The sequence below is a fragment of the Scyliorhinus canicula genome, chromosome 13 (assembly GCF_902713615.1).
Source record: "Scyliorhinus canicula chromosome 13, sScyCan1.1, whole genome shotgun sequence".
NCBI lineage: Eukaryota > Metazoa > Chordata > Chondrichthyes > Carcharhiniformes > Scyliorhinidae > Scyliorhinus > Scyliorhinus canicula.
The window spans coordinates 137,561,491-137,585,291 of NC_052158.1; the positions used below are offsets into that span (position 1 = coordinate 137,561,491).

Below are 23,801 nucleotides of genomic sequence, written 5' to 3' on the forward strand. Positions count from 1 at the left end.
CGAGAGGGGGGAGGGGCGAGAGGGGGAGGGGGGGCGAGAGGGGGGAGGGGGGGCGAGAGGGGGTGAGAGGGGGAGGGGGGTGAGAGGGGGAGGGGGGCGAGAGGGGGAGGGGGGGCGGGGCGGGGGTGGGGGGCGGACCGAGGGGGCGGACTGGGGGGGGGGGGCGGACAGAGGGGGGGGCGGACAGAGGGGGGGGGGGGCCGCCCGCCCTGGGGGAGTGCGGCCACCGTGCATGCGCTGGTTGGCACCGGCCCAACTGCGCATGCGCGGGACCCGAGTCTCTGGCGCCCCCTAGCACATGGCGCCCCGGGCGACTGCCCGAGTTGCCGGTGCCTTGAGCCGGCCCTGGCTCCAGCAGTCAAGGGCATTCAGCCTCTGATCTCCGGGTAAGCGTTCTCCAAGGCGGCCTTCAGGACACGCGACAATGCAGAATCGCCAAGCAGAAACTTATAGCCAAGTTCCGCACACATGAGTACGGCCTCAACCGGGACCTGGGATTCATGTCGCATTACATTCACCCCCCCACCATCTGGCCTGGGCTTGCAAAATCCTACCAACTGTCCTGGCTTGAGGCAATTCACACCTCTTTAACCTGGGGTTACGCCTATCTCTGGATCTGTAAAGACTTAATTACCTGCAAATGCTCGCATTCTAAGCATTGTCTGGCATCTTTGAATTTGTCTATATATACATATATATATGTTTCTGGAGCATACCTCTCCATTCCCCTGAGGAAGGAGCAGTGCTCCGAAAGCTAGTGTTTGAAACAAACATGTTGGACTTTAACCCGGTGTTGTAAGACTTCTTACTGTGCTCACCCCAGTCCAACGTCGGCATCTCCACATCATAAATTTATGCGTGGCAAGGATTCATCAAATCATCGATTACAGTGCAGAAGGAGGCCATTCGGCCCATCAAGTCTGCACCAGCCCTTGGAAAGAGCACCTCACATAAGCCAACGCCTCCACCCTATCCCCGTAACCCAGTAACCCCACCTAACATTTTGTTCACTAAGGGGCAATTTAGTGTGGCCAATCCACCTAACCTGCAGATCTTTGGACTGTGGGAGGAAACTGGAGCACTCGGAGGAAACCTACACAGACACGGGGAGAAAGTGCAAATTCCACACAGTCACCCGAGGCCGGAAATGAACCCGGGATCCTGAAGCTGTGAGGCAGCAGTGCTAATAACTGTGCCACTGTGCTGCCAATAGTGAGGGATTCCAACCAACGGGCCGCCATTTTGAGCAAGCAGTCTGATAGCGAGGTTCCGTGGGTTGCCATTTCTACCGCATCACAACTCAGCCCACACCCCCGGAAGACCCCCAGAAAAGAGACCCCTGTCAAGAAGCCCCCCAGAAAAGAGACCCCCTTTTGGAAGCTAGAGAGCAGCACAGACAGAAGCAGTGAAAAAACGCACAGTTGTAACATTCACCTGGGCAATACACCTGTTGGCTCAGAAACAGGAAGCATCACGTTCCTATTCCTGGCAAGAGAAACCAGGCAGCTGTGTTTAAACCCTTCAGATCCTTGAGCTGCAAGCCATTTATTCATTTCCCTCACTTGGCTGTGACTGACAGCTTCCACACACACAGCTGTCAGCTTTGCTCCATCTTCGTTCACGGTTGAGTAACTCTGAAGTGCTCTAGCCACAATGTTTATAAACATACATCTTTGATTGACAGGTCTGGCCCACTTCAAACAGAATGAAATGCTTTCCTATCACCTCCCTTCACACCTGAGTAATTTTGAAGTGGTCAGCTGGAAACTGACAGTACTTAATGAGCTCCATTGGCTACACAGGAGGTGGGATGGTGCTGGCAAACCAAAGTGGCCACATGAATTTCCATGCCTCTAATCTTTGTGCTCACCCTTATATATCCTACCCTATAAATCCTAGCCTATGTTGTGCTAAATAGAACATAGAACAGTACAGCACAGAACAGGCCCTTCGGCCCTCGATGTTGTGCCGAGTATTGTCTGAAACCAAGATCAAGCTATCCCACCCCCTGTCATTCTGGTGTGCTCCATGTGCCTATCCAATAACTGCCTGAAAGTTCCTAATACTGAATAGTATCTCACAAAAGTGGTTTAGCTCACTTAGGTAGACAGCTGGTGTGTGATGGAGCGCATGGCCAGCAGCCGGGTTCAAATTCCGTACCATCTGAGGTTATTCATAAAGGCCCCACCTTCTCAACCTTGCCCCTTGCCTGAGGCAATCCTCAGGTTAAATCACCACCAATCAACTCGCCCCCTCAAAGGGGAAAGCAAACTATGATCGTCTGACTTTACCTTACCTAATACGTTACCATGCCAATCCTTTGCCTACTATTTTAGTAGATGGATTAAACCGGAATTTGTTTAGAACCAATCTATTCATATCAGTAATACTAAAATGTAAGCTACTCTAATGTCAGGGTTGTAGTCTGTCCTGGGGGAGAACAATGTATTGGACTTAATAAAAACTGTCAGAAGTTATGAAAATCACGACAAAGATCAGCACAGACATGTGTTGTGGGCATTTGGGGGCAATAATTTCTGCTTTTTCCAGTGGTTTGTGTTGGGCACTAGTTCAGCAAATGAGATAACTTTACGGATGGGGAAAATTCATGATGTTAACTTCTCTGTTGTCATTGATGGTGGCCTGAAGTGTTTTTAAATTTTCTGTTTCTTGCACCAAAAAAAATATTTGTTTAATACTGCCACCTATTGACCATGGTGACCTGACTACCACGCAGCTGTCATAGTTGCTTCAAAACAAACATTCTTGTTAAATTTCCAATATAACTTTTGTTTATTATTTATGCAACATTCAGGTGGAACTGATTAGAAAGTGCATTGAAACAATAGAGAAAAGAGTGCTGTATTTCAACTGCTGAGAATCTAATGGAGTGAAGGAGACTGAACTAGTGGCTGTGGATGGTGCATCAGCTACACCTGCACCTCGTAACAGCCCATTCGACTCATTCAGCTCTCGTCAAGTTTGCTCCAGTTTCTCTGTTACAACTTCAGATGCTTATCAGTGCAGGGTCTGGAGCAGAGAATTTCAAAGACATAACTACAACAATTGAGGGACTCCATGTTAAAGTTTCCAGGAAGACAATGGGCTGGATTCTACGGTCGCCGATGTCCAAATCGCGTTCGGCGATCGGCCAGAGAATCAAATTTCCCGACCAAATCGGGGACAGCGCCACTTTCGCGATGCTCCGCCCTCTCCAAAGCGTCGTACTGTCCGAGTACGCCGCGCGACAGCCTCAGGACATTGCCTGAGGCCCGCCCCCCCGATGCTCCGACTCCGACTGGCCGAGTTCCTGTCGGCGTTGGTCGTGTGTGGTCTCATCCGTTGGGAACTCGGCGTGGGGGCTGCGGACTCAGTCCAGCGCCACCACAGTCTGGGGAGGGCTGATCCGCAGGCAGGGGGGACTTTATCAGGGGCTGGGGCACTGTCTGTGGCGAGGGGAGGGGGCCCGGGGCCTGCGAGCCGGACTAAGTGGGGGACTATTTCACGGGCCGGGTCCACGAGCTGCCGGCCTGCTAGCCCACAGCCAAATGGAGGATCGGTGGTCGTTTTACAACATTTTTCTGTCGTAAATCGCCACCGTTCCCACACCGGCAGGGGGACATAGCCTCAGAATCGGAGAATCCAGGCCAATGTATTTACATCTAAAAAAATAGCCAGACTAAAACACAAGTGGTTTGGTAATTGTTTATATCAGTTGAATCCTCCTCTACTAATAATTTTTTCTTCTAGAGCTTCAAAAGCTCACCACCAAAATTCGCAGAGTAGAAGCTGCCGTAAAGGGCATTTTCCATATATTGTAATCCATTGTGAGAAAAGTTCCTGTTATAACCCAAGATAAAAATCTGTTCATTTTCATAAATTCTCTTAAAGTTGGATTATTGTCCAGCGGTGGATTTCCTCTTGTTTGTATAAGTGCTGCTATGGAAATAATGTAAGAAGTCTTACAACACCAGGTTTATTTAGAATCACTAGCTTTCGGAGCACTGCTCCTTCCTCAGGTGAATCAGCAAGAAGGAGCAGTGCTCCGAAAGCTAGTGATTCGAAACAAACCTGTTAGACGTTAATCTGGTGTTATAAGACTTCTTACTGTGCTCACCCCAGTCCAACGCCGGCATCTCCACATAATGGAAATAATGGACACAGGGATGTGTTAATGTTGCGATTGGGCGTGCTGTACATTTTGCAGGAAAACACTTTCTTCAAGGTAGAAGCACTTTGAAGAGGGAACAACTAGAGTTGGACAATATGCGCAGCAATAAAAGCAGCCTTACCAGCATAGTGCATCCTGAGAGCAAATACAACAATATTCTAGTCCAGCTGGAGCATTAATTTACAAATAGAGATGAAGCTTTCCAAGAGGCAGATGTTCCTCAGTGTATAAAGTTATCGATAAAAACCTGCCCACTATCACAGTGATGCAGGGTCAGACTGAGACAGTATTTTGAAGCAGGTCTCTTTCTCTCTGAAGAATGTACATAAGAGCAGAACAAATCCCAGACATGGAGCCATTCAGCCAACCGTGTCCCTTTAGTTTTCCACTGCATTTTGAACCCCTTGAGCTGCATTCCTCCAGCTGCATGTTTCTCAGCAATGCACCGTTTGATGGTGGCGGAATTCTCCATGGGCGGGGGTGCCCTGCCGCCGGGAATAGGGAATCCCAATGGCTGGAGAATTCCAGCTTTTCAATGCCTTCTATTCCAGTTCTAACATTCTGTTTGAGTAAATTTATCAAACATCAATGGGAATGTTTTGTTGCTTTGAAAAACTTACTAACAATGACACTTAGGGGTGGATTCTTCTGCCCCGCCCGTTGCAAGATCGCCACGGGTGGGGCGAGGACCATGCAAAGGTCCATTGACCTCGGGCGGGAATTTCTGGTTGCCAAGTGGGTTAGGCTGGAGAATCCTGCCCTTAGTCTAAAATAATGAATGAAATATAGACGGATTCTCCGGTCCCCCACCCGCGTGTTTATCGGCAGCGCGCCATTTGCTGTTGGCGGGATCTCTCTACCTGCCACTTGTCTATGTGATTTCCCATTGAAGCCATCGCACGCTGCCGGGAAACCCACAGGTCGGCGCTCTCTGCCAGCGGGAAAAAAAATCCCAATGGCCGCAGAATTCCAGCCATACACTTCCTGGCTATACTGGAGAATAGTTTCTAAGGGAATGACAGATATGTGTATTCATGGAATGGGTGCTCTTGCACAACCTGTAAGAGTGACTGAAGTTGCTCTCCTTGGTTAGGTAACTATTTGTCACTCTTGAGGAAGAGCAAAATGAGAGGCCATCAGTGTAAGATTATCATCAAGAAATTCGACAGGAAATTGAGAAGAAACATCTTTACCCAGAGAGTAGTTAGAGTGTGGAACTTGCTTTCACAAGAACTGGTGGATGCAAATAGTGTAGATGTATTTAAGAGAGACTTAGATAAGCACATGAGGGAGAAAGGAATAGAGGGTTATGTTAATGGAGTTAGATAGACCAGAAGTTAGAGGAGCAGAATTAGACCATTCGGCCCATCGAGTTTGTTCCACCATTTGATTATGGCTAATAATGGGGGGGGGGGGGGGGGGGGGGGAGGCAGGCGGAGGCGGGGAGGCTCAAGTGGAGCATTATTGCTGGCATGAACTGTTTGGATCGATGAATGGCCTGTTTCAGTGTTGTACATCCTCGGTGTGTAAAGAATCCAATCATTATCTTGGATGGTTGGAGAATCTTAATCCTGTTCCTATGGGGTGCAAGCCCGCAATACAAAGCTGCCCACGGTTATACTTCAGGTCATATTTATATTTAATTGGTTCATACATTATTAATGTAGATCAGTGAGTGTCTTTTGCCCTCAGGCTCACCTTCAGCTGCGGTCTGAAGCTGTCTTTGCTGGGAGTGCATGTTGCAATTGAAGTGTGAACACATTGTTCTCCACAGGTTACCATGGTCTGTATTGTGAGGAAGAATACAACGAGTGCCTTTCAATACCTTGTCAGAATTCAGGCACCTGCAAAGACTTGGTAAATGGGTATGAATGCCAGTGCCCTGATGACTATAAAGGTAGGTCATGGAATGTCTTTGAGGCATATATGTAGGGACATTGAATACATTTCTTTGGTGCTGTAGGGGAACACACCTTTAACTCTTTGACTAGCTATTGGGTAAACTTTCAAAATGCATGTGCCTTTTCAAACAGAGTAGAACCACCACCGGATCGGGCTGGTTTAGCACAGGGCCAAATAGCTGGCTTTTAAAGCAGACCAAGGCAGGCCAGCAGCACGGTTCAATTCCCATACCAGCCTCCCTGAACAGCGCCGGAATGTGGTGACTAGGGGCTTTTCACAGTAACTTTGTTTGAAGCCAACTTGTGACAATAAGCGATTTTCATTTCATTTCATTTTCTATTGTTTTTCTGATGCTGATTGTTTTAAGTTAGGATCTGATTTGTTTCTGTTTCACATGGGCGGTAGGAATCCACTCCTATTTGTCCTCATGACAGAATTTTCCTGGTCACAAGGTTCTATCATGACGAGGCGAAGCACGTCCCCAAGGGGAAGGGGAGCTATTAACAAATTAAAAACTCTTACTTATCAGCAGTGAATTGTAGAACAGCATTTGTGAAAACTCATTTGATCATCGTCCCGCCCCCAAATCCCCAGCTTTCAAATGATGACATAAAGCGAAAAAGGGAGAACCCAAACAAGTCAGAAAATACATTGCAAACTGGAGCAAAAAAAGAAAGAGAAAATGATGCCCAAATGAAAGAGTCTAGGCCGACAGATAGGGTCAGGGCCTGGAATCTTGGCCAGTTGCCTCCTGCTCTTTCTGAGGCCATTTGTAGTGTTCCAATCAGAGGTCGATTAACTCAATCGGGACCAGGGGTCAAATTTGGAATTTTGCTGTGCCGAATGATTCAGCTAAACAGTGGATAAACTCAATGAGGGGAGTGGGAGAGGGTGCATATTTAGAGTTAATTAAACAACTGGATTTAAGTTGCAGTTTGAACTCATCATTCCACTCTTTGTCATGAAAAACCACTCATTGTAGCAGATAGTTTGTTTTCTGATATTGGAGACTCTTAACTTGCTTTATCACAATCACGTTATTACTTTCTGAAGCTTGTGCATAGGCCTCAACCAAGCTCTTTCCAAGAGCCAGCCCGCATGCCTGACACAGTTGCTACCCTTTCCATGCCAACCCTGTGCTCTACCACCCCTCAGTACAGAATCATCGTCATCAATTCAGAGCATTCCACTGGCGATGCTGATTGTTCTTGTTCTCTGCACACAATGGACGGGATTCTCCTGCCGCTTGTCAATGGGATTTCCCATTGAAGCCACCGCATGCACCTCCCCAGAAACACGTGACAGGGCTGCGCTGCCAACAGAAAAAGTGAATCCCAAAAGGCCGGAGAATTCTGGGCAATGACTCACCATGCTGATTACCCCGTAATTATTGAAGTACAACACACATTCATTCCCTGTCAACATGTATGCATCAAAATGGCAGCAGTTAAATGATGATTGCCATTGGACTGGTACTGCATTCTTCAGCACCATAGGGCAGGTAGGAGTAATTCTGCCTGACTAACCACAGACTGTCTCAGTTAGGCTAGGAGGGAATGGTGCAATAAATTGGAAGTGAAGATTAGTAAGAGCAGAGGCTCATTGTTCACCTACACATTGCCTGACAACATTCAAGCTCAGAGTGGATAGGGAGATACAGCCAAAATATTAAAACACGGTTTTTTAAAGATGAAAATAAAAGGTTTTTAAAAATAAATTTAGAGCACCCAATTCATTTTTTTTCAATTGAGGGCCAATTTAGCATGGCCAATTCACCTACTCTGCACATCTTTTGGGTTGTGGGGGCGAAACCCAGGCAAACATGGGGAGAATGTGCAAACTCCACACAGACAGTGACCCAGACCCGGGATCGAACCTGGCACCTCGGCGCCGTGAGGCAACAGGGCTAATCCACTGTGCCACCGTGCTGCCCGACGAAAATAGAAGTTAAGAATAAGAAAACAGCATTGTCTCACCTGAGCTCTATCCCTGGTAACGGGATTCTCTCAACCTCAATTTCAAACATTTTACCCTCTATTAATCTCTGCTGGATGATTTTTCTAATAACGTATCTCCCTCTGCAAGAAGATTGGATTAGATTGGATTTGATTTATTGTCACGTGTACTGAGGTACAGTGAAGAAATTCTTCCTAAGTTGTGCTTCAAAACAATTTCAAAACCGAAGAAGACACATTAGAAGTTTATAAAGCTTGGCTGTCCCAGTGGGTTCAATTAGTTTCCCACCAGAGTTATTATTATATCAAACCAGAAGTACCCATCAGATAAAGACAGGAACAAACTGATCTCAAGTAGATCCCTGCTGATTCCAGGATTCCCCAGATAGCATTCCGGGGAGCGGGGGTAGAATTTCACTTCATCCCTTACACAGCCTGTGAAAATAAGGAGACAAAGCAAGGCAGTAACTTCCAACATGGGCCAGTGTTTCAGGACTCCATTGGTCATGCCAGGGTCGCAGGCATTTGACGATATTAAAGGCGGCACATAACATAACCTTGCCCCATTTATTTTCAGGCAAACACTGCGACCAGTACAAGGATCCCTGTGCCACGATCAGCTGTCAGAATGGAGGCACCTGCACCAGCCAGGAGCTTAATACCACCTGTATTTGTGTACCTGGATTTACAGGCAAGTAGCACAGAACTGCAAAGGAACTGTTTCTAAGGCCTTCGGACTCAGGCTCCTGCCTGTTTTGCGAAGAACATTCCTAGCCTTCTCAGCATAAACCGGCCTTAAACTTTGCAAAGCAGCTGCTCTCAATGGTGTGTCACATGCTGAATAGAAGATAACATATGCTGCGATGCTGGATATTGTACAAGTCTCAGATTCAAATGACGTGGATGCACAGTATGCATGAGGTAGAAGTAAACACCTTTTACTCGGCCCTGCGAAGCACATGGAGTGGGAGACATATAGAAGAGGAAGGAGAGGGAAGGAAGGAATGTCTTATAGAAGGAGCGAAGGGTTTAGGAAAGCAGTCTTAGTCAAATGGCTAGTTAAGAGATGACAGAGAAAGAGGAAACCAAACAAAGCAGAGGTGAGAGAGAGTCAGAAGGAATGAGGAAGTGAGCAGAAGAAAAAGAGAAACAGTTGGAAGAGGATTGAAACAAAATGGTTATTTGTCCTAAGAAATGCAACAGATAATAAACTTGTGAGCAGAAAGAAGAACTGGGAAAACTCAGCAGGTCTGGCAGCATCCACAGGGGGAGAAAGCAGAGTTCATGTTTCAAGACCATATGATGGGCTGGATTCTCCGCTGCATTGGGAACTGCTACTGGAGGTGGGCAGCAGAGTATCCAGTGACTGGCAGGAAACGGGATCAGCGCCGTCCGATGCTCTGGTCCCCCACTGGCATCGGATTGAGGTTGACACCCCAAACCCATTTTCATCCTATTAAAGGGCCAGGCACCATATTCTCCAGGTCCTCATGATTCTCTGGTCCAGAAATCACGTGGGCGAGAATTGTTGCAGATCTTGACAAGCATGGCTCTGACATGGTGGACCTCTTGGTGGGCCAAGGGTGGGCCACTTTAAGGGAGTTGCCCCCAAAGTCCATTAGAGGGCCACCCTCCACCCCCTCCCCCCACAATGCAAGACCTGCCCATCCCATCCCCACTAGAAATCCCCTAATTAAAGAGACTCCCACCAGAGACACCGTAATTGAAGAGACCCCTACTAGAGACCCTCCATGAGAGAGATCTCTGCCTGGAAGCTTGCAATCATACGCTTGAGTGGTTGGAATGTATTAACCTCTCTTTGATGTGGTTGATATTTGTAAACATTGGAGTTTCAGCATGTAGAGTCACTCACCCGTGAAGGGAGATGAATGAATGAAGCCTGTGGTTGTTTTGTGGAAGCTATCAATCACAGTCCACTATTAGAAAGGAATGAATGGTTTGCAGCTAATGAATCTAAGGGGTTTAAACACAGGTCACAGATGTTCTCGTTCCAGGAATGGACACATGCCGCTTCCTGGTAAATGTTACAAATATCTGCAAATTTAGCTGGCATATATCCAGCCCCTTCATCCAGCTCATTGATAGGAATTGTAAATACTTGAGGCCCTGGCCTCTGAACCCTGTGACACTCCACTAGTAACAGCTTGCCAACTTGAAAATGGTCCATTTATCTCTACTAACTGCATCCTGTTAGCTAACCAATCCATGCTAATATAGGTAGCATTGTAAGTTGCAATGAGAAAATATGAAATTTAGATAGGTTAAATAGGTTAGGTGAGTGGGCCAACATTTGGCAGATGGAGTTTATCATGGATAAGTGCGAGGTTATCCATTTTGATCAGAAAAATGGAGAGCGGGCAGGAAAGTGGAGTTGAGGCCGAGAGGAGATCAGTCACAATCGTATTGAATGGCAGAGTGGGCTTCAGGAGCTGAATTGCCAACTCCTGCTCATAGTTCTTGTGTTCTAATATGTTGCCCCCAACACCTTGAACTTTTATTTTGTGAAGTAACCTTTGATGTCACACCTTGTCAAATGCCTTTTGGAAATCCAAGTCCACCACATCTACAGGTCCCCCTTTATCCATGTTGCTTGTTACTTACTCCAGAATTCTAACAAATCAATCAAGCATAAGAACATAAGAACATAAGCACTAGGAGCTTATCTGGCCCCTCAAGCCTGCTCTGCCATTCAATGAGATCATGGCTGATCTTTTGTGTACTCAGCTCCACTTTCCAGCCCGAACACCATAACTCTTAATCCCTTTATTCTTCAAAAAACTATCTATCTTTATCTTAAAAACATTAATGAAGGAGCCTCAACTGCTTCACTGGGCAAGGAATTCCATAGATTCACAACCCTGAGCTCAGTCCTAAATCTACTTCCCCTTATTTTGAGGCTATGTCCCCTAGTTCTGCTTTCACCCGCCAGTGGAAACAACCTGCCCACATCGATCCTATCTATTCCCTTCATAATTTTATATGTTTCTATAAGGTACTCCCGCATCCTTCTAAATTCCGACAAGTAGAGTTTCAGTCTACTCAACCTCTCCTCATACTCCAACCCCCTCAACTCTGGGATTAACCTCGTGAATCTCCTCTGCACACCCTCCAGTGCCAGTACGTCCTTTCTCTGGTAAGGAGACCAAAACTGAACACAATACTCCAGGTGTGGCCTCACTAACACCTTATACAATTTCAGCATAACCTCCCTAGTCTTAAACTCCATCCCTCTAGCAGTGAAGGACAAAACTCCATTTGCCTTCTTAATCACCTGTTGCACCTGTAAACAAACTTTTTGCGACTCATGCACCAGCATGATTTCCTTTTCAAAAAACTGTGTTGACTCTACCTCTCTATTATTTTTTTCTAAACGTCCTACTCATACCTCCTTCATAATGGATACTAACATTTTCCCTACAAGCGATGTCGGGCTACCTACTTTTACCTATTTTTAAACACTCTTTTGTGTCCTTTTATATCTTCTATATTGAAGTCAGATGCAAAATATTCAATCAACACTTAGCCATTTTCTTGTTTCCCGTTATTAATTCCCGTCCTCAAAGGGACCAATCCTGACTCCAGCTACTCTTTTTCTTTTAAAAAAACTTGAAGCAGCTCCAACTAGTTTTATATTTCCAGATTTCGCTCATACTCTAATTTCTCCCTCTCTGTTTTTTAGTAATTCTTTGCTGATTTCTAAAATCTGTCTAATTTTCTGACTGACCATGAATCTTTGCAGTATTGTATGCTTTTCCTTTTGATTTGATACTATTTTTAAATTGGAAGGAAAAAGCACACTGTATTTCATGCTGGTTTAAAAAATATTGTGTTGTAAACAGATCCACAGCCACAAATCTGGCCGTTCATTTGCCATTCATTTGGAGGCCAGGAAGCCAAGGTTTTTGGGGGCAGTGGCGAGGGAGGAAGTCGGGATGACATCTTGGGGAGAGTGCCCCTAATATAGATAGGGAACCTCCTTAATGAGGTGCCCCCTTCTTGATTCCTGCCACTTTACATCTAGGCCACAAAACAATCCTGCCCACCTACTGCTTTATGGCATGGGTGGTATATTATACAGGTCAGGAGGCTGACTAACAAGCCTAATTGACTTTTAATGATTTATTATTTAAATCTGGTGGGCGACCGATTTTGGCATCCACTCACTGTTTTTATGGCAATCAGCTCAGGGGTGGGCAGGAAGGTGGGTGGGCAGGAAGGTGGGTGGGCTAGCCACCCACTATATTTTATAAGTTTGTCTGTCCCCCCCGCCCTCCCTCCCAGCCCCCTGCTGAAAACATGTCCAGTGAGGTCTGTAAAATCCAGCCTAGTGTAAATGCAATAAATGTCTTGTTAAAATACAGGGTAGCCCTCAGGTCACCTTAGGTTTTGATCCGGGCATCAGGTAGCGAATGAATGCAATTAATCCGTTAATTAGTAATTTCTTGAAAAGACATGCATGTGGGTGCAGTGTTTAATTTCTAGTCACAGAAATGCTTGTTTTATTTTGTTGTGTTAATGCAATGGCAGTACTGTTATTATCAAATTTTGTGCGGTTAGACTCCTCCTGTGCCCTTTTCAAATGTACTGAACATCTTGTATCTTGGAAGTGTTTAAAAAGACGCAGTTGGTGAAAGGGAGTTTTACAACCATTTTTTCCTGCAACAAGATGTCACTCATTTTTCTGTGAATGCTTATACAACTTTCATAGCTGTGCCGTATTCTAAAGTATTCAGTCCTTCCAGTAAAAGAACATATAGTTATGAAGATGGGCTCATCAGGAAGTCCCATTGCATGCCCAGACAAGGGCCGAAATGAGATTGCACAGGTTTTCAGGGCAGGCTGGCGCCTGAAATCTTACTCTACCTTTCTCATTCAGAGGCCGATCAACATCCTGCACAATTTCCATTGTGTCCCAGTTCTAAGCTTAGCAGGGATGTAATAATGGGACTGTATAAAACGCTGGTTAGGCTCCAGCTGGAATTTTGTGCACAGTTCTGTCACCATGTTGCAGAAGGAGATAATTGCTCTGGAGAGAGTGCAGAGGAGATTTACAAGAATGTTGCCAGGGCTTGAAAGTTGCAGTTATGAGGAGAGAAGAGAATGGATAGGATAGGGTTCTTTTCCTTAGAACAGAGGAGATTAAGGGGTGACCTAGTTAAGGTGTACAAAATTATGAGGGGCCTAGATGGGGGAGACAGGAATTACTTTTTACACCTGAGCTGAACGGTAATTTTCCAGGAGGCATAGATTTAAGATGATTGGTAGAAGGATTTGAGGGAACATGAGGAAAAGAGTTCCATCCAGCGAGCAGTAGCCATCAGGAATTCACTGCCGAAGTTGGTGGTTAAGGCTGAAATGCTCAACTTATTTTAAAGGGTACCTGGATCTGCATCTGAACAGCTGTAACTTGCAAGGCTATGGACCAGGTGCTGGAAAGCGGGATTAAAATGAACGATTAGTTTCTTTTTTTCTCTTATTTTAGTCAGCACAGACACGATGGGCTGAATGGCCCCTTTCTGCACCGTAGCTTTTCGATGATTCTATAGTTCAGATTCAACATTCATCGTGTTTCTAATCATTTATTCAGGCAAAGCATTTCAGTTCCAGTTGTTGTGACGGAAATTTTCAGTAATTTTATTTCTGATTGACTATTTTGCTTCCGCGCGGGCAGAAAAATCACTGGAGCAGAGCAAGAATTGAAATCAATGCAATTGGGCAGCATGGTGACACGGTGGTTAGCACCGCTGCCACACTCAGCACCTAATCGTTGATTCCTGAAAGCGTTGAGAGTTCAGTGCACAAGGTCGTCTACTCCTGCCTGTAACTGTTTATCCAATGATAGTTTTCAACAAATAAAAAATCACAGACTTGGGAGAAACAGGAGTTGGACTTACAAAGAACACAGTCCTCTGATGAAGGATTAACTCTTGTTGCCAGGGGCCCAGATTCAATTCTGACCTTGGGTGACTGTGTGGAGTCTGCACATTCTCCCCATGTCAGTGTGGCTTTCCGACAGGTGCTTCGGTTTCCTTCCACAGTCCAAAATGTGCAGGTTAGGTGGATTGGCCATGTTAAATTGTCCCTCAGTGTCCAACGGTTAGGTGGGGCTGCAAAGCAGTGGGCTTAGGTAGGGCGTTCTTTCAGAGGGTTAGTGCAGACTTGATGGGTCAAATGGCCTCCTTCTGCAGTGTAGGCATTCTATGGTTCTAACTAAAATATTGCAGCTTCTACAATGGACAGACAATCTTCTCCCACCTGGTAACGACCCAACGGATACAGGTTCAAAATTGACCCTATTCTGTGTCACCACGGTGATTAATTCAGCAAAGAATGCTAGGCAGATGTCTTTCTTTGCAGCCAATCAAAACTCTGCGTAAAATATCACCACACCTACAATCTGTGTTATTAACCATAATATCTGTCATTGGATAGAGAAGGGGACATTTTACTTCCCAAAATGTACTTCCACATTTAATCACGGCTCCTGTCATTCTTCTGTTTGTGCAGGTGAAGTATGTGAGGCTGATATAAATGAGTGCGACAGTAATCCTTGCCATCATGGAGGGACGTGCATGAATCAGGAAAATGGCTACACCTGCCACTGCCCACATGGCTGGGTTGGAATTAACTGCGATGTCCGTAAGCACTTCAGTCTTCTTGAATCTGACGATTAGCCTTTATCAGGAATTACACGGGTGGACCTCTCTTTTACCGGAGGACATATTCATTCCAAAAGTCTTTGAAAGTGTTTGATACCAAGTATTTAATGGAGAAGGGCACTGATTATTAGCATTACAAGTGTCGCCCTGAGCTCAATACAGCAGCAAGGAACGTATGCTGCCCATGTTTAAACACTTTCATTTTTTCTCCTAGAAAGATGCACAAGTTCCAGAAAGTGTTGAATAATATAGCATAGTATAGTAAACGGGGCTGGTTTAGCACACTGGGCTAAAATGCTGGCTTTTAAAGCAGACCAAGGCAGGCCAGCAGCACGGTTCAATTCCCATACCAGCCTCCCCGAACAGGCGCCGGAATGTGGCGACTAGGGGCTTTTCACAGTAACTTCATTGAAGCCTACTCGTGACAATAAGCGATTTTCACTTCATTTTCATTTTTTTTCATTTCTTTGAAATCTATCATTTTGACCTTTTTTCCCTCGCTTTGTGAAATTTGCTCTCCAGCGATCCCCCCAATAAATCCCAAACTGCCGCTGCATTAATTTGAGCTCCAAGCTATTTAGCCAGAATGGAATAATGTGTTGGGACAGTTCGTAATTTTCTCGTAATTCAAAACTCACTAAAGTATGATAGTTCCATTTTCTTAGCACCAGCATTTCAATTTGCTGTGTTATTTACACAACTGAATCCAAATGATTCAATAACGCAATTTTTATCATGTCAAAAACAATTACCCAGGAATGAGGAACTTCAGTTACGAGGATATATTAGAGGGGTTGGGACTGTTCTCCTTCAAGAGAAGAAGGCTGAGAGGAAATTTGATAGAGATGCTCAGAATCATGAGGGGGCTGGACAGAGTACACAGGGAGAAACTGTTCCCGCTCGTAAAAGAATCAAGAATGAGAGGGCACAGATTTAAAGTGATTTGCAAAGGATTCAAATGTGATGTGAGAAAAAATGTTTTCACCACGAGTGGTTTTGGTCTGGAACGCACAGTCTGGAAGTATAGTGGCATTCAAGGGCATTATGTGATTATTTGAACAGAGACAATATGCAGGGATACGAGGAAAAGGCAGGGGAATGGCGCAGAATGGCACTACGCCATAATGCTCATTTGGAGAGACGTTGCGGACACGATGGGCCAGATGGTCTGTTTCTGCGCCATCACACTTCTGTGATTCTGTGAAAGACTAGAGGGCTGTAGCTTTACCTTGAATATCTCCATCTGTTTTGTGTAGACCTGGAATGGAAGTCTGATCGGATGGCTGAGAGTCTGAATAACATGCCCCGTCACTCTCTCTACATTATCATTGGAGCCCTCTGTGTGGCCTTTGTTCTGATGCTGATCATTTTGATTGTGGGGATCTGTCGCATTAGCCGCATTGAGTACCAGGGCTCCTCCAGACCATCTTACGAAGAATTCTACAACTGCCGGAGCATTGACAGTGAATTCAGCAGTGCGATAGCTTCGATCCGACATGCCAGGTATGGGTGTACAAGATTATTCATCACCTTGGTGTTATGGGTCAGGGTTTAGAGAACCCCAAAGTTCACCTGACACACAACTTTTAATAGATTGTGGTATGGGGAGCACAGGGCCCACCTCTCCAAGTGTGATACTTCAGAAATGGACAAGTATTTTTTAAAACAGCAAAACAATGTTTATTCTATGAACTCAAGTTAACCTTTCTAAAACAGTGAACATCTTAGCAACCAGTAAATCAAATACACCCCCCAAAGAATACAACACTAAGTAATCTGTAAGCTGTCCTGTTAACACCCAGAAGACTAAACAAACCTTTAAACAGAAGCACACCAGGGTTTACATTCACTACTGAGAATATTTATAATTCTGAATTCACCAAATGATCCAGAGATAGTCTTTCATGGCAGAGAGCTCAACAGTACAGCTGCTTTGCCTGACTTCAGCTGCAACACACTGAAAAACAAAAACCAAAAAGACACAGACACACCCAAGCTTTTCTCAAAGTGAAACTAAAAGACAGAGCCAGAGCTCAGCTCCACCCACACTCTGACATCACTGCAGTAACATGAACAGCCAAACATTTCTTAAAGCGACATTCTCATGACATTGTAACATAAAAATATCTCCCAGTGCAAAGAAACATAAAAACACTTGGCCCATCATGTCTGTGCTCAGAAGAAAAAATGATATCCGGCCTAATCCCACTTTCCAGCTCTTGTACTTCTCAGTAACCTAGAATTAATTGTGCATTCCCATTCCCTGGGCTGGATTCTCCATTTCAGTGGCTAAGTGCCGGCTGAAACAAAGACTGCGCGAGCGTTTACAATGCCAAAATCGGCGCCACAGCCTCACCCATTCCGAGACCAGTGAGGGGCTAGTAGCAGCATCAGGTGAAACCCCCGGCTCCTGTGCCAATAATGGCCGGAGAATGGCCGGGTCTGTGGCTGCGCATGGCATGGCGATGACCTGCAGGGGTTGCGCTGTACAACATGGCGCTGGCCGTGCGCGGATCCGATCTGCAATCCGCGACCCCACAGCCCATCCCCTGGCCACCCCCCACCAGTCTCCCCAGCCCTCGTGGAAGCCCACCCGGCCAGTGGCACGGATCCCGGCTGAGTGTTGCGCTGCTGGACACCGTCCGCAGCCGACACGCCAAGTTCCCGACCGATCAGACCACATGTCAACCGTGCGGTCGGAAACTCCATGGCCAGGATTCTCCGATCCCGCGGACAAGTTCTGACGCCGGTGTCAAAAGCGGCGCCAGCGACTCCAGTGTCAATGGGCCTCCAGGCCCAGGAATTCACCCATTCCTAGGGGGCTAGTGCGGTGCCGGAGCGGTGTCCGCTGCTCCGGCGCTCGAAAGCCGACACGTCATGGCCAGCATGGGTCAGAGCATGTGGGCCACGGCCGGCGCAGGTCCGCGCATGCGCGTGGGTTCTCATCTCCACGCCGGCCCCCGGGGAATATGGTGCAGCTCTAAAGGGGCCCGGCGCGGAGGAACATAGCCCCACCCCCTCTGGAATTAGCCCACCCGCCGATCAGTAGGCCCCGATTGAGGGCCTGGCCAACATGGAGGCCCCCACCAGAGTCGGATCCCCCCGTTCCCCCCACCAGGATTGCCCCCCCCCTTGGCGATTCCTAGACCCGGCGCGGGATCAGAGAATCCCGGCCCATGCCTCTGTGATTCTCTGGCCCTCTCGGCTGGCATTCACCCGGGCATGGATTGATGCAAGCATTTGCCAGTGTGGCACTGACAAGCTGAACCCCATGGTGTGCCAAGGAGGTAGGTATTCAACATATGTGTCTCCAAAGTTCATTCATGGCTCCCCTCCCCCCACTCTGCAAATCTTGCCCACCCCACCCCAGACCCCCTATCAGACCCCCAAACCAGACTTGCACATTAGACCCGCCCCCCCCCCAGAAACCCCCATCCTTGTCCCCCCCCCCCCCCCCCCCCCCCACCCCTGCAGAGATCACCATCAGACCCCCCCATCAGAACCCCCCATCAGAGACCGGCATCAGAATTCCTATCAGACTCCCCCATCAGATGCCCCCCATCAGTGACCCCATTAGTGGCCCCTAGTGACCCCCAGCAGAACCCCCCCATCACACCACCGATAATCCCCATCAGAGACCCCATTCAACCCCTCCATCATAGACCACCATCAGACCACCCATTAAACTCCCCATATCAGACCTCCCATCATAGATCTCCCCATATCAGATCCTCATCAGAAACCAGAATCAGGGGTGGAATTCTCCGACCCCGCACAGGGTCCGGGAATCGCCCGGGGCCTTCGTAAATGTCGCCCTTGCCGCGGCCGGAATTCTCCGCCACCCGGGAATCGGCTGGGGCGGGAATCGCGCCCCGCCGGTCAGCGGGCCCCCGGCGGCGATTCTCCGGCTCGCAATGGGCCAAAGTCCCGCCGCTGTCAGGCCTCTCCCGCTGACGTGGTTTAAACCACTGTGCCGGCAGGAACAGGCGGCGCGAGCGGGCCCCAGGGGTTGCCTCCACCGTGGCCTGGCCCGCGATCGGGGCCCACCGATCGGCGGGCGGGACTGTGCTGTGGGGGCACTCTTTTTCTTCAGCCGCCGCCATGGCGGAGGCGGAAGAGACTCCCTCCACCACGCATGCGTCGGTGGTGACATCAGCGGCAGCTGTCGCTCCGGCGTATGCGCGGACTCACGCCGACCGCCGAAGGCCTTTCGGCCAGCCCTGACGCCGGTCGGCGTGGCGCCAAAGGCCGTTGGCGCCAGTTGGCGGAGCGGCAGCCAATCCGGAGCGGGCCTAGCCCCTAAAGGTATGGAGAATTCCGCACCTTTGGGAAGGCCCGACGCCGGAGTGGTTGGCGCCACTCCGCTACGCCAGGACCCCCCGCCCCACTGGGTAGGGGAGAATACCGCCCCAGATCCCCTAGAGACCCCCATCATAGACCCCAATAACCCCTGATATCAGAGACCCCACATCAGAGACCCCATATCAGAGACCCCACATCAGAGACCCCCGTATCAGAGACCTCCCATATCAGAGACACCCCATATCAGAGAGCACCCCATATCATACTCCCAATATCAGAGACCACCCATATCTGAGACTCCCACATCAGAGACCCAATTTTAGAGACACCCCATTTCAGAGACCCCCATTTCAGAGACCCCCGATATCAAAGACCCCCGATATCAAAGACCCCCATATCAGAGACCCCCATATCAGAGACCCCATATCAGAGACCCCCATATCAGAGACCTCCCAGATCAGAGACCACCCATATCAGACCCCCCATATCAGACCCCCATCATAGATCTCCCCACATCAGGTCTTCATCAGAAACCAGAATCAGATCCCCTAGAGACCCCCAACATAGACCCCCATAACCCCTCATATCAGAGACCCCGCATCAGAGCCCCCTGTATCAGCGACCCCATATCAGAGACCCCATATCAGAGACCCCCCCCGTATCAGAGACCTCCCATATCAGTGACACCCCATATCAGACTCCCCATATCAGAGACCCCCCATATCTGAGACTCCCACATCAGAGACCCCCATTTCAGAGACCCCCACATATCAGAGACCCCCATATCAGACCCCCCATTTCAGAGATCCCCCATATCAGAGATCCCCCCATATCAGAGATCCCCCCATATCAGAGATCACCATATCAGAGACCCCCATTTCTGAGACCCCCATATCAAAGACCCCCATATCAGAGACCCCTCATATCATAGAGCCCCCCATCAGAAACCCCCCATATCAGAGACCCCCATATCAGAGACCCCTCATATCAGAGCCCCCCTCCCATATCAGAGACCCCCCATATCAGAGCACCCCTCCTCCCATATTAGAGACCCCCCATATCAGAGCAGCCCCCCCCCATATCAGAGACCCCCCATATCAGAGGCAGCCCATCCTATCAGTCACCCCTGCCTGGTCACTAAAGAGCAGTCCAGGCAGAAACACTGAAAAATCACTGCTTTTTTTGCTTACCTATCCCTTACACCTGCTGCCTCAGACAGATATGTAGAAAGCAGCAGGTGTAAGGGACAGATAAGTGATCGTGCTCCAATCCCGTTTTTTGCCCGCCACTCGATTCCACACCAGATCGGGAACCCTGCCACCAGCAGTGGGCGGCGGCGAATCCGCACCTTCGGAGGGAATTCTCTGACCGTTCATGCCAGCGGAATTCTCTTGCCCCGCCGGCACTTCACTCCCTCTGGTCGGTATCCTGAAGGCATGGGGTGGCTTCAATGGGAATTCCCATTGACAGCGGTGGGAGCAGAGAATACCGCCACCAGCGAATGGCGTGCCACCTCCCGCCACAAGAAACATGCGGCTGGGAGGCTGGTGAATCCTGGGTTTTGTCATTTATTTGCTGACTCCCTTTGGTTTGGGTTCGCTATTCCTTGTATTTTTCAGCAGCTTTTGGCAGGTTTGAACGTTTCTGTGACTATCTGAGTTGTGGCTTCTCTGCAGAATTTCCAGGGTTCCAAAATACTATTTTACCTCCATTTCTGGACCCCATGGGCAGGATTTGCTATGCAACCCGCTACACATTTCCTGGCAAAGGTGGCCCACCAGGTGCCGGCTGCAGGATCTTCTGATCCCACTGTTGTCAACGGGATTTCCCACAGCAGGCTTGTGCTGTCGGCGGGACCGTAAAATACGGGCCCAGGTTTCAAAACCTAAACATAATCTACATCAAATGAGCTACCCTCATCGACCCTCTTTGTTACCTCCTCACAAAATGCAACATTATCAATGATTGCACCACTGTTATAATTACTGCTCTAGTCTGTCCTGGTGCTATTAATCTCAACATTAAATGTGTAAATTGTAGTAATTTTTAGTGTGGGGTGCTATGAGGGCCCTATGGTTTTGTCTCATATATCTTTGAACTCGCAAAGATTTCTCTACCTTCTTGTTTTTATTACTGTATGTGTCCTCACACTGTCTCTCTGGCCTCTTTATTTTTTTTAGGTTTGGCAAGAAGGCTAGGCCAGCAATGTATGATGCAACCCCAGTGGCCTATGAAGATTACAGCCCTGATGATAAACCACTGGTTACTCTCATTAAAACAAAAGATTTGTAAAGCACACAGCTTATCTTTTATCAGTGCAAAAAAAGGGAAGTACAAACACAGACATACAAAACACACATGCACAACCCAACACACACGCTAAGTACTTTGAAGACAATGTACCGCAAGAAGATCTAACAGATTTGCTTTCTGAGCTAAATTGTCATTTTCCAGTAGTTAATCGTACGAACCAATTTTATGCAGTATATTTCAATTGAAAAATGTTTGTGTTTCTAAACTACTCGCTATGTTAATGAAATATATTTTCAATGTTGCTATTGACCATGAAAAATATTTATCTTATTAGGTTGTGATCTATTACAGAAACAATTATATGAGCTCTAAGCTATAAAACCTGGGTGTTGGTATATTTATGTTTTCCTGTGTGTGAAATAATAATGCACCATAGCCTGTAGGAATTTATGTTTTGATAATTCACTTCTTTAACTCATTTTATTGGAAAAGTGGGTGGCACAGAGACTCAGAACACGGGTGGGATTCTCCCCTACTCGGCGGGGTGGGCCGTACCAGCGCCGCGGAGTGGCGTGAACCGCTCTGGCGTCGGGCCACCCAGAAGGTGCGGAATCCTCGCCAGCATGGGTTGGCGCATGCGCTGGAGAGCCAGCGTGTGCTGCCGTCATCCCAGCACATGCACAGGGGGGTTCTTCTCCGCGCCGGCCATGGCGGAGGTTAACAGCAGCCGGCGTGGAGTGCCCCCACGGCACAGGCCCACCCGTAGATCGGTGGGCCCCGATCGCGGGCCAGGCCACCGTGGGGGCACCCCTGGGGCAAGACCCCCCCCCCCTCACCTGCCGAGGACTCTGCAGGCCGCCCGTAGAGCCAGGTCCCGCCGGTACAGACCTGGTTTGATTTATGCTGGCGGGACCGGCCAAAAATGGGCGCCCGCTCAGCCCATCGCAGGGTGGAGAATTGCCGGGGCACGCTTCCCGCCCCCGCCGAAAAACCGGCGCTGGAGAATTCTGCAGCCGGAGGCTGGGCGGGAGTCACGCCGCCCCCCCGCCGATTCTCCAACCCAGCGGAGGGTCGGAGAATCCCGCACCACGTGTCTATCCACTTCTGTCACTTGTGTCTGAGTTCTGCTCAAAGTACTTTCTCCCTTGTGTGAACACTCAAATGGTCCAATATAGGAAATATGAGGTCCGCCTGCGATTCATCACAAAGTTGACAGTCTCATTGAGAAAAAGGCAGAAGAACGACCAATGGCTGTGCCCCACCCGACACCAAAACAGAAACTGCACCCGACACAAAAATCCATTCACAAATAGTGGGCAACTGTTCTGTTTCCCATTTAACCAGCTTTTTGTTGGGCACAACATCTCTTTCTTAACAATTCCCTACAGATCAGCGCCCATTCTAAAGTTATTTTAAAAAACACAAATTGTTCAATTTAATGCTGATTTTTAAAAACAATTTGATTGTTAAAAGGGATCGCGAGGCCCTTTAAATTATAATTCTCAAAATCAAACAATGGGTCGATATTTAAAGGTAAAGTTGATCTGTACATGCTATGGTGCTTGTTTTAGTGAATTTACCTTGAAGAGGGAGCCTCATCATTAATACCTTTTTTTGAAAAATCAGTTATGAATATTCGTTATCACTAAATGTTAATTTCTGTGGGGATTTTAAAAAACTCTCTTTTAAACAATGGATCATTAAAGGTGGAATTAGATTATTCAGGTTAGAAGACCCTGGTGATATTGAAGGAGCTGATTGCTATGGCACACATGTGATCTAATCTGTGTTAATGACTACAACACCACTGATTTTAATTAAGATTCTACCATTCCATCTTCCTCAGCATCTGTTCCCAGGCACTTGAGCCACCCATTAACCATTACATACTGGTTGGACAAAAATATCCCCCATAGATCAAAATACACAATCGAGAATAAAGACAAACATATTAAATATACAATATTGTGTTACTGGCGAGCTTTTAGTCAGAATAACTGACAGGGCTGCGATTGACGTGCTGCTGAAATGCCAGGAAGACAGATGTTTTCTTTTTATTTCCAAAGTAAACCTTTCAGATATGGCTGACACGTGATTTTAATAAATTAGATCTAAATCTATGAGTCAAAATTTACCGTAGCACCAGGTACAGCAATCACCTAAACGTCTGATTTCCACAGTTTGCTGTCAAATCAAGTAAATTGTCGACAGAATATTTTTAATGTTAATGGAAAGCTTTTATAACTGATTTTTAAAAAAATACAGGCAAGAATGTTGAGAGACTCGCTCTTTAGATACCTAGTTTTCAGTAATGCATATTGTGATGAGACTTGAAGAGGTATTTTAAAAATGATACTGCTGTGCATTCCTATTAAAGCTGCAAAGAAGTTTTAAGGGGTGGCTTGGTCCACCTCATGCAAAATTATGTTGTTATGTGCAAGTTGAACATTTTAGCATTTGCTTCAGTTTTTCCTGCTCGGAACATGATCTTGTACTATCCGTGTGATCTTTGTCTTTTAGTTGCTCCTCGGTAACTGT

General features: G+C 47.3%; 1 protein-coding gene across 1 annotated transcript in view; it reads left to right on the top strand.

Annotated features, from left to right (window-relative positions):
• dner (delta/notch-like EGF repeat containing) overlaps nt 1-21,336 on the top strand; it is a 331,812-nt gene extending 310,476 nt beyond the window's left edge. Inside the window, exons 9-13 of the mRNA XM_038816147.1 lie at nt 5,946-6,068; nt 8,606-8,719; nt 14,557-14,688; nt 15,965-16,211; nt 21,191-21,336. Of these exons, the coding sequence (XP_038672075.1) occupies nt 5,946-6,068; nt 8,606-8,719; nt 14,557-14,688; nt 15,965-16,211; nt 21,191-21,302 (728 nt within the window). The 3' untranslated portion in view covers nt 21,303-21,336. The remainder of the gene's footprint in view (nt 1-5,945; nt 6,069-8,605; nt 8,720-14,556; nt 14,689-15,964; nt 16,212-21,190) is intronic.
• Nucleotides 21,337-23,801: the final 2,465 nt, after the last annotated feature.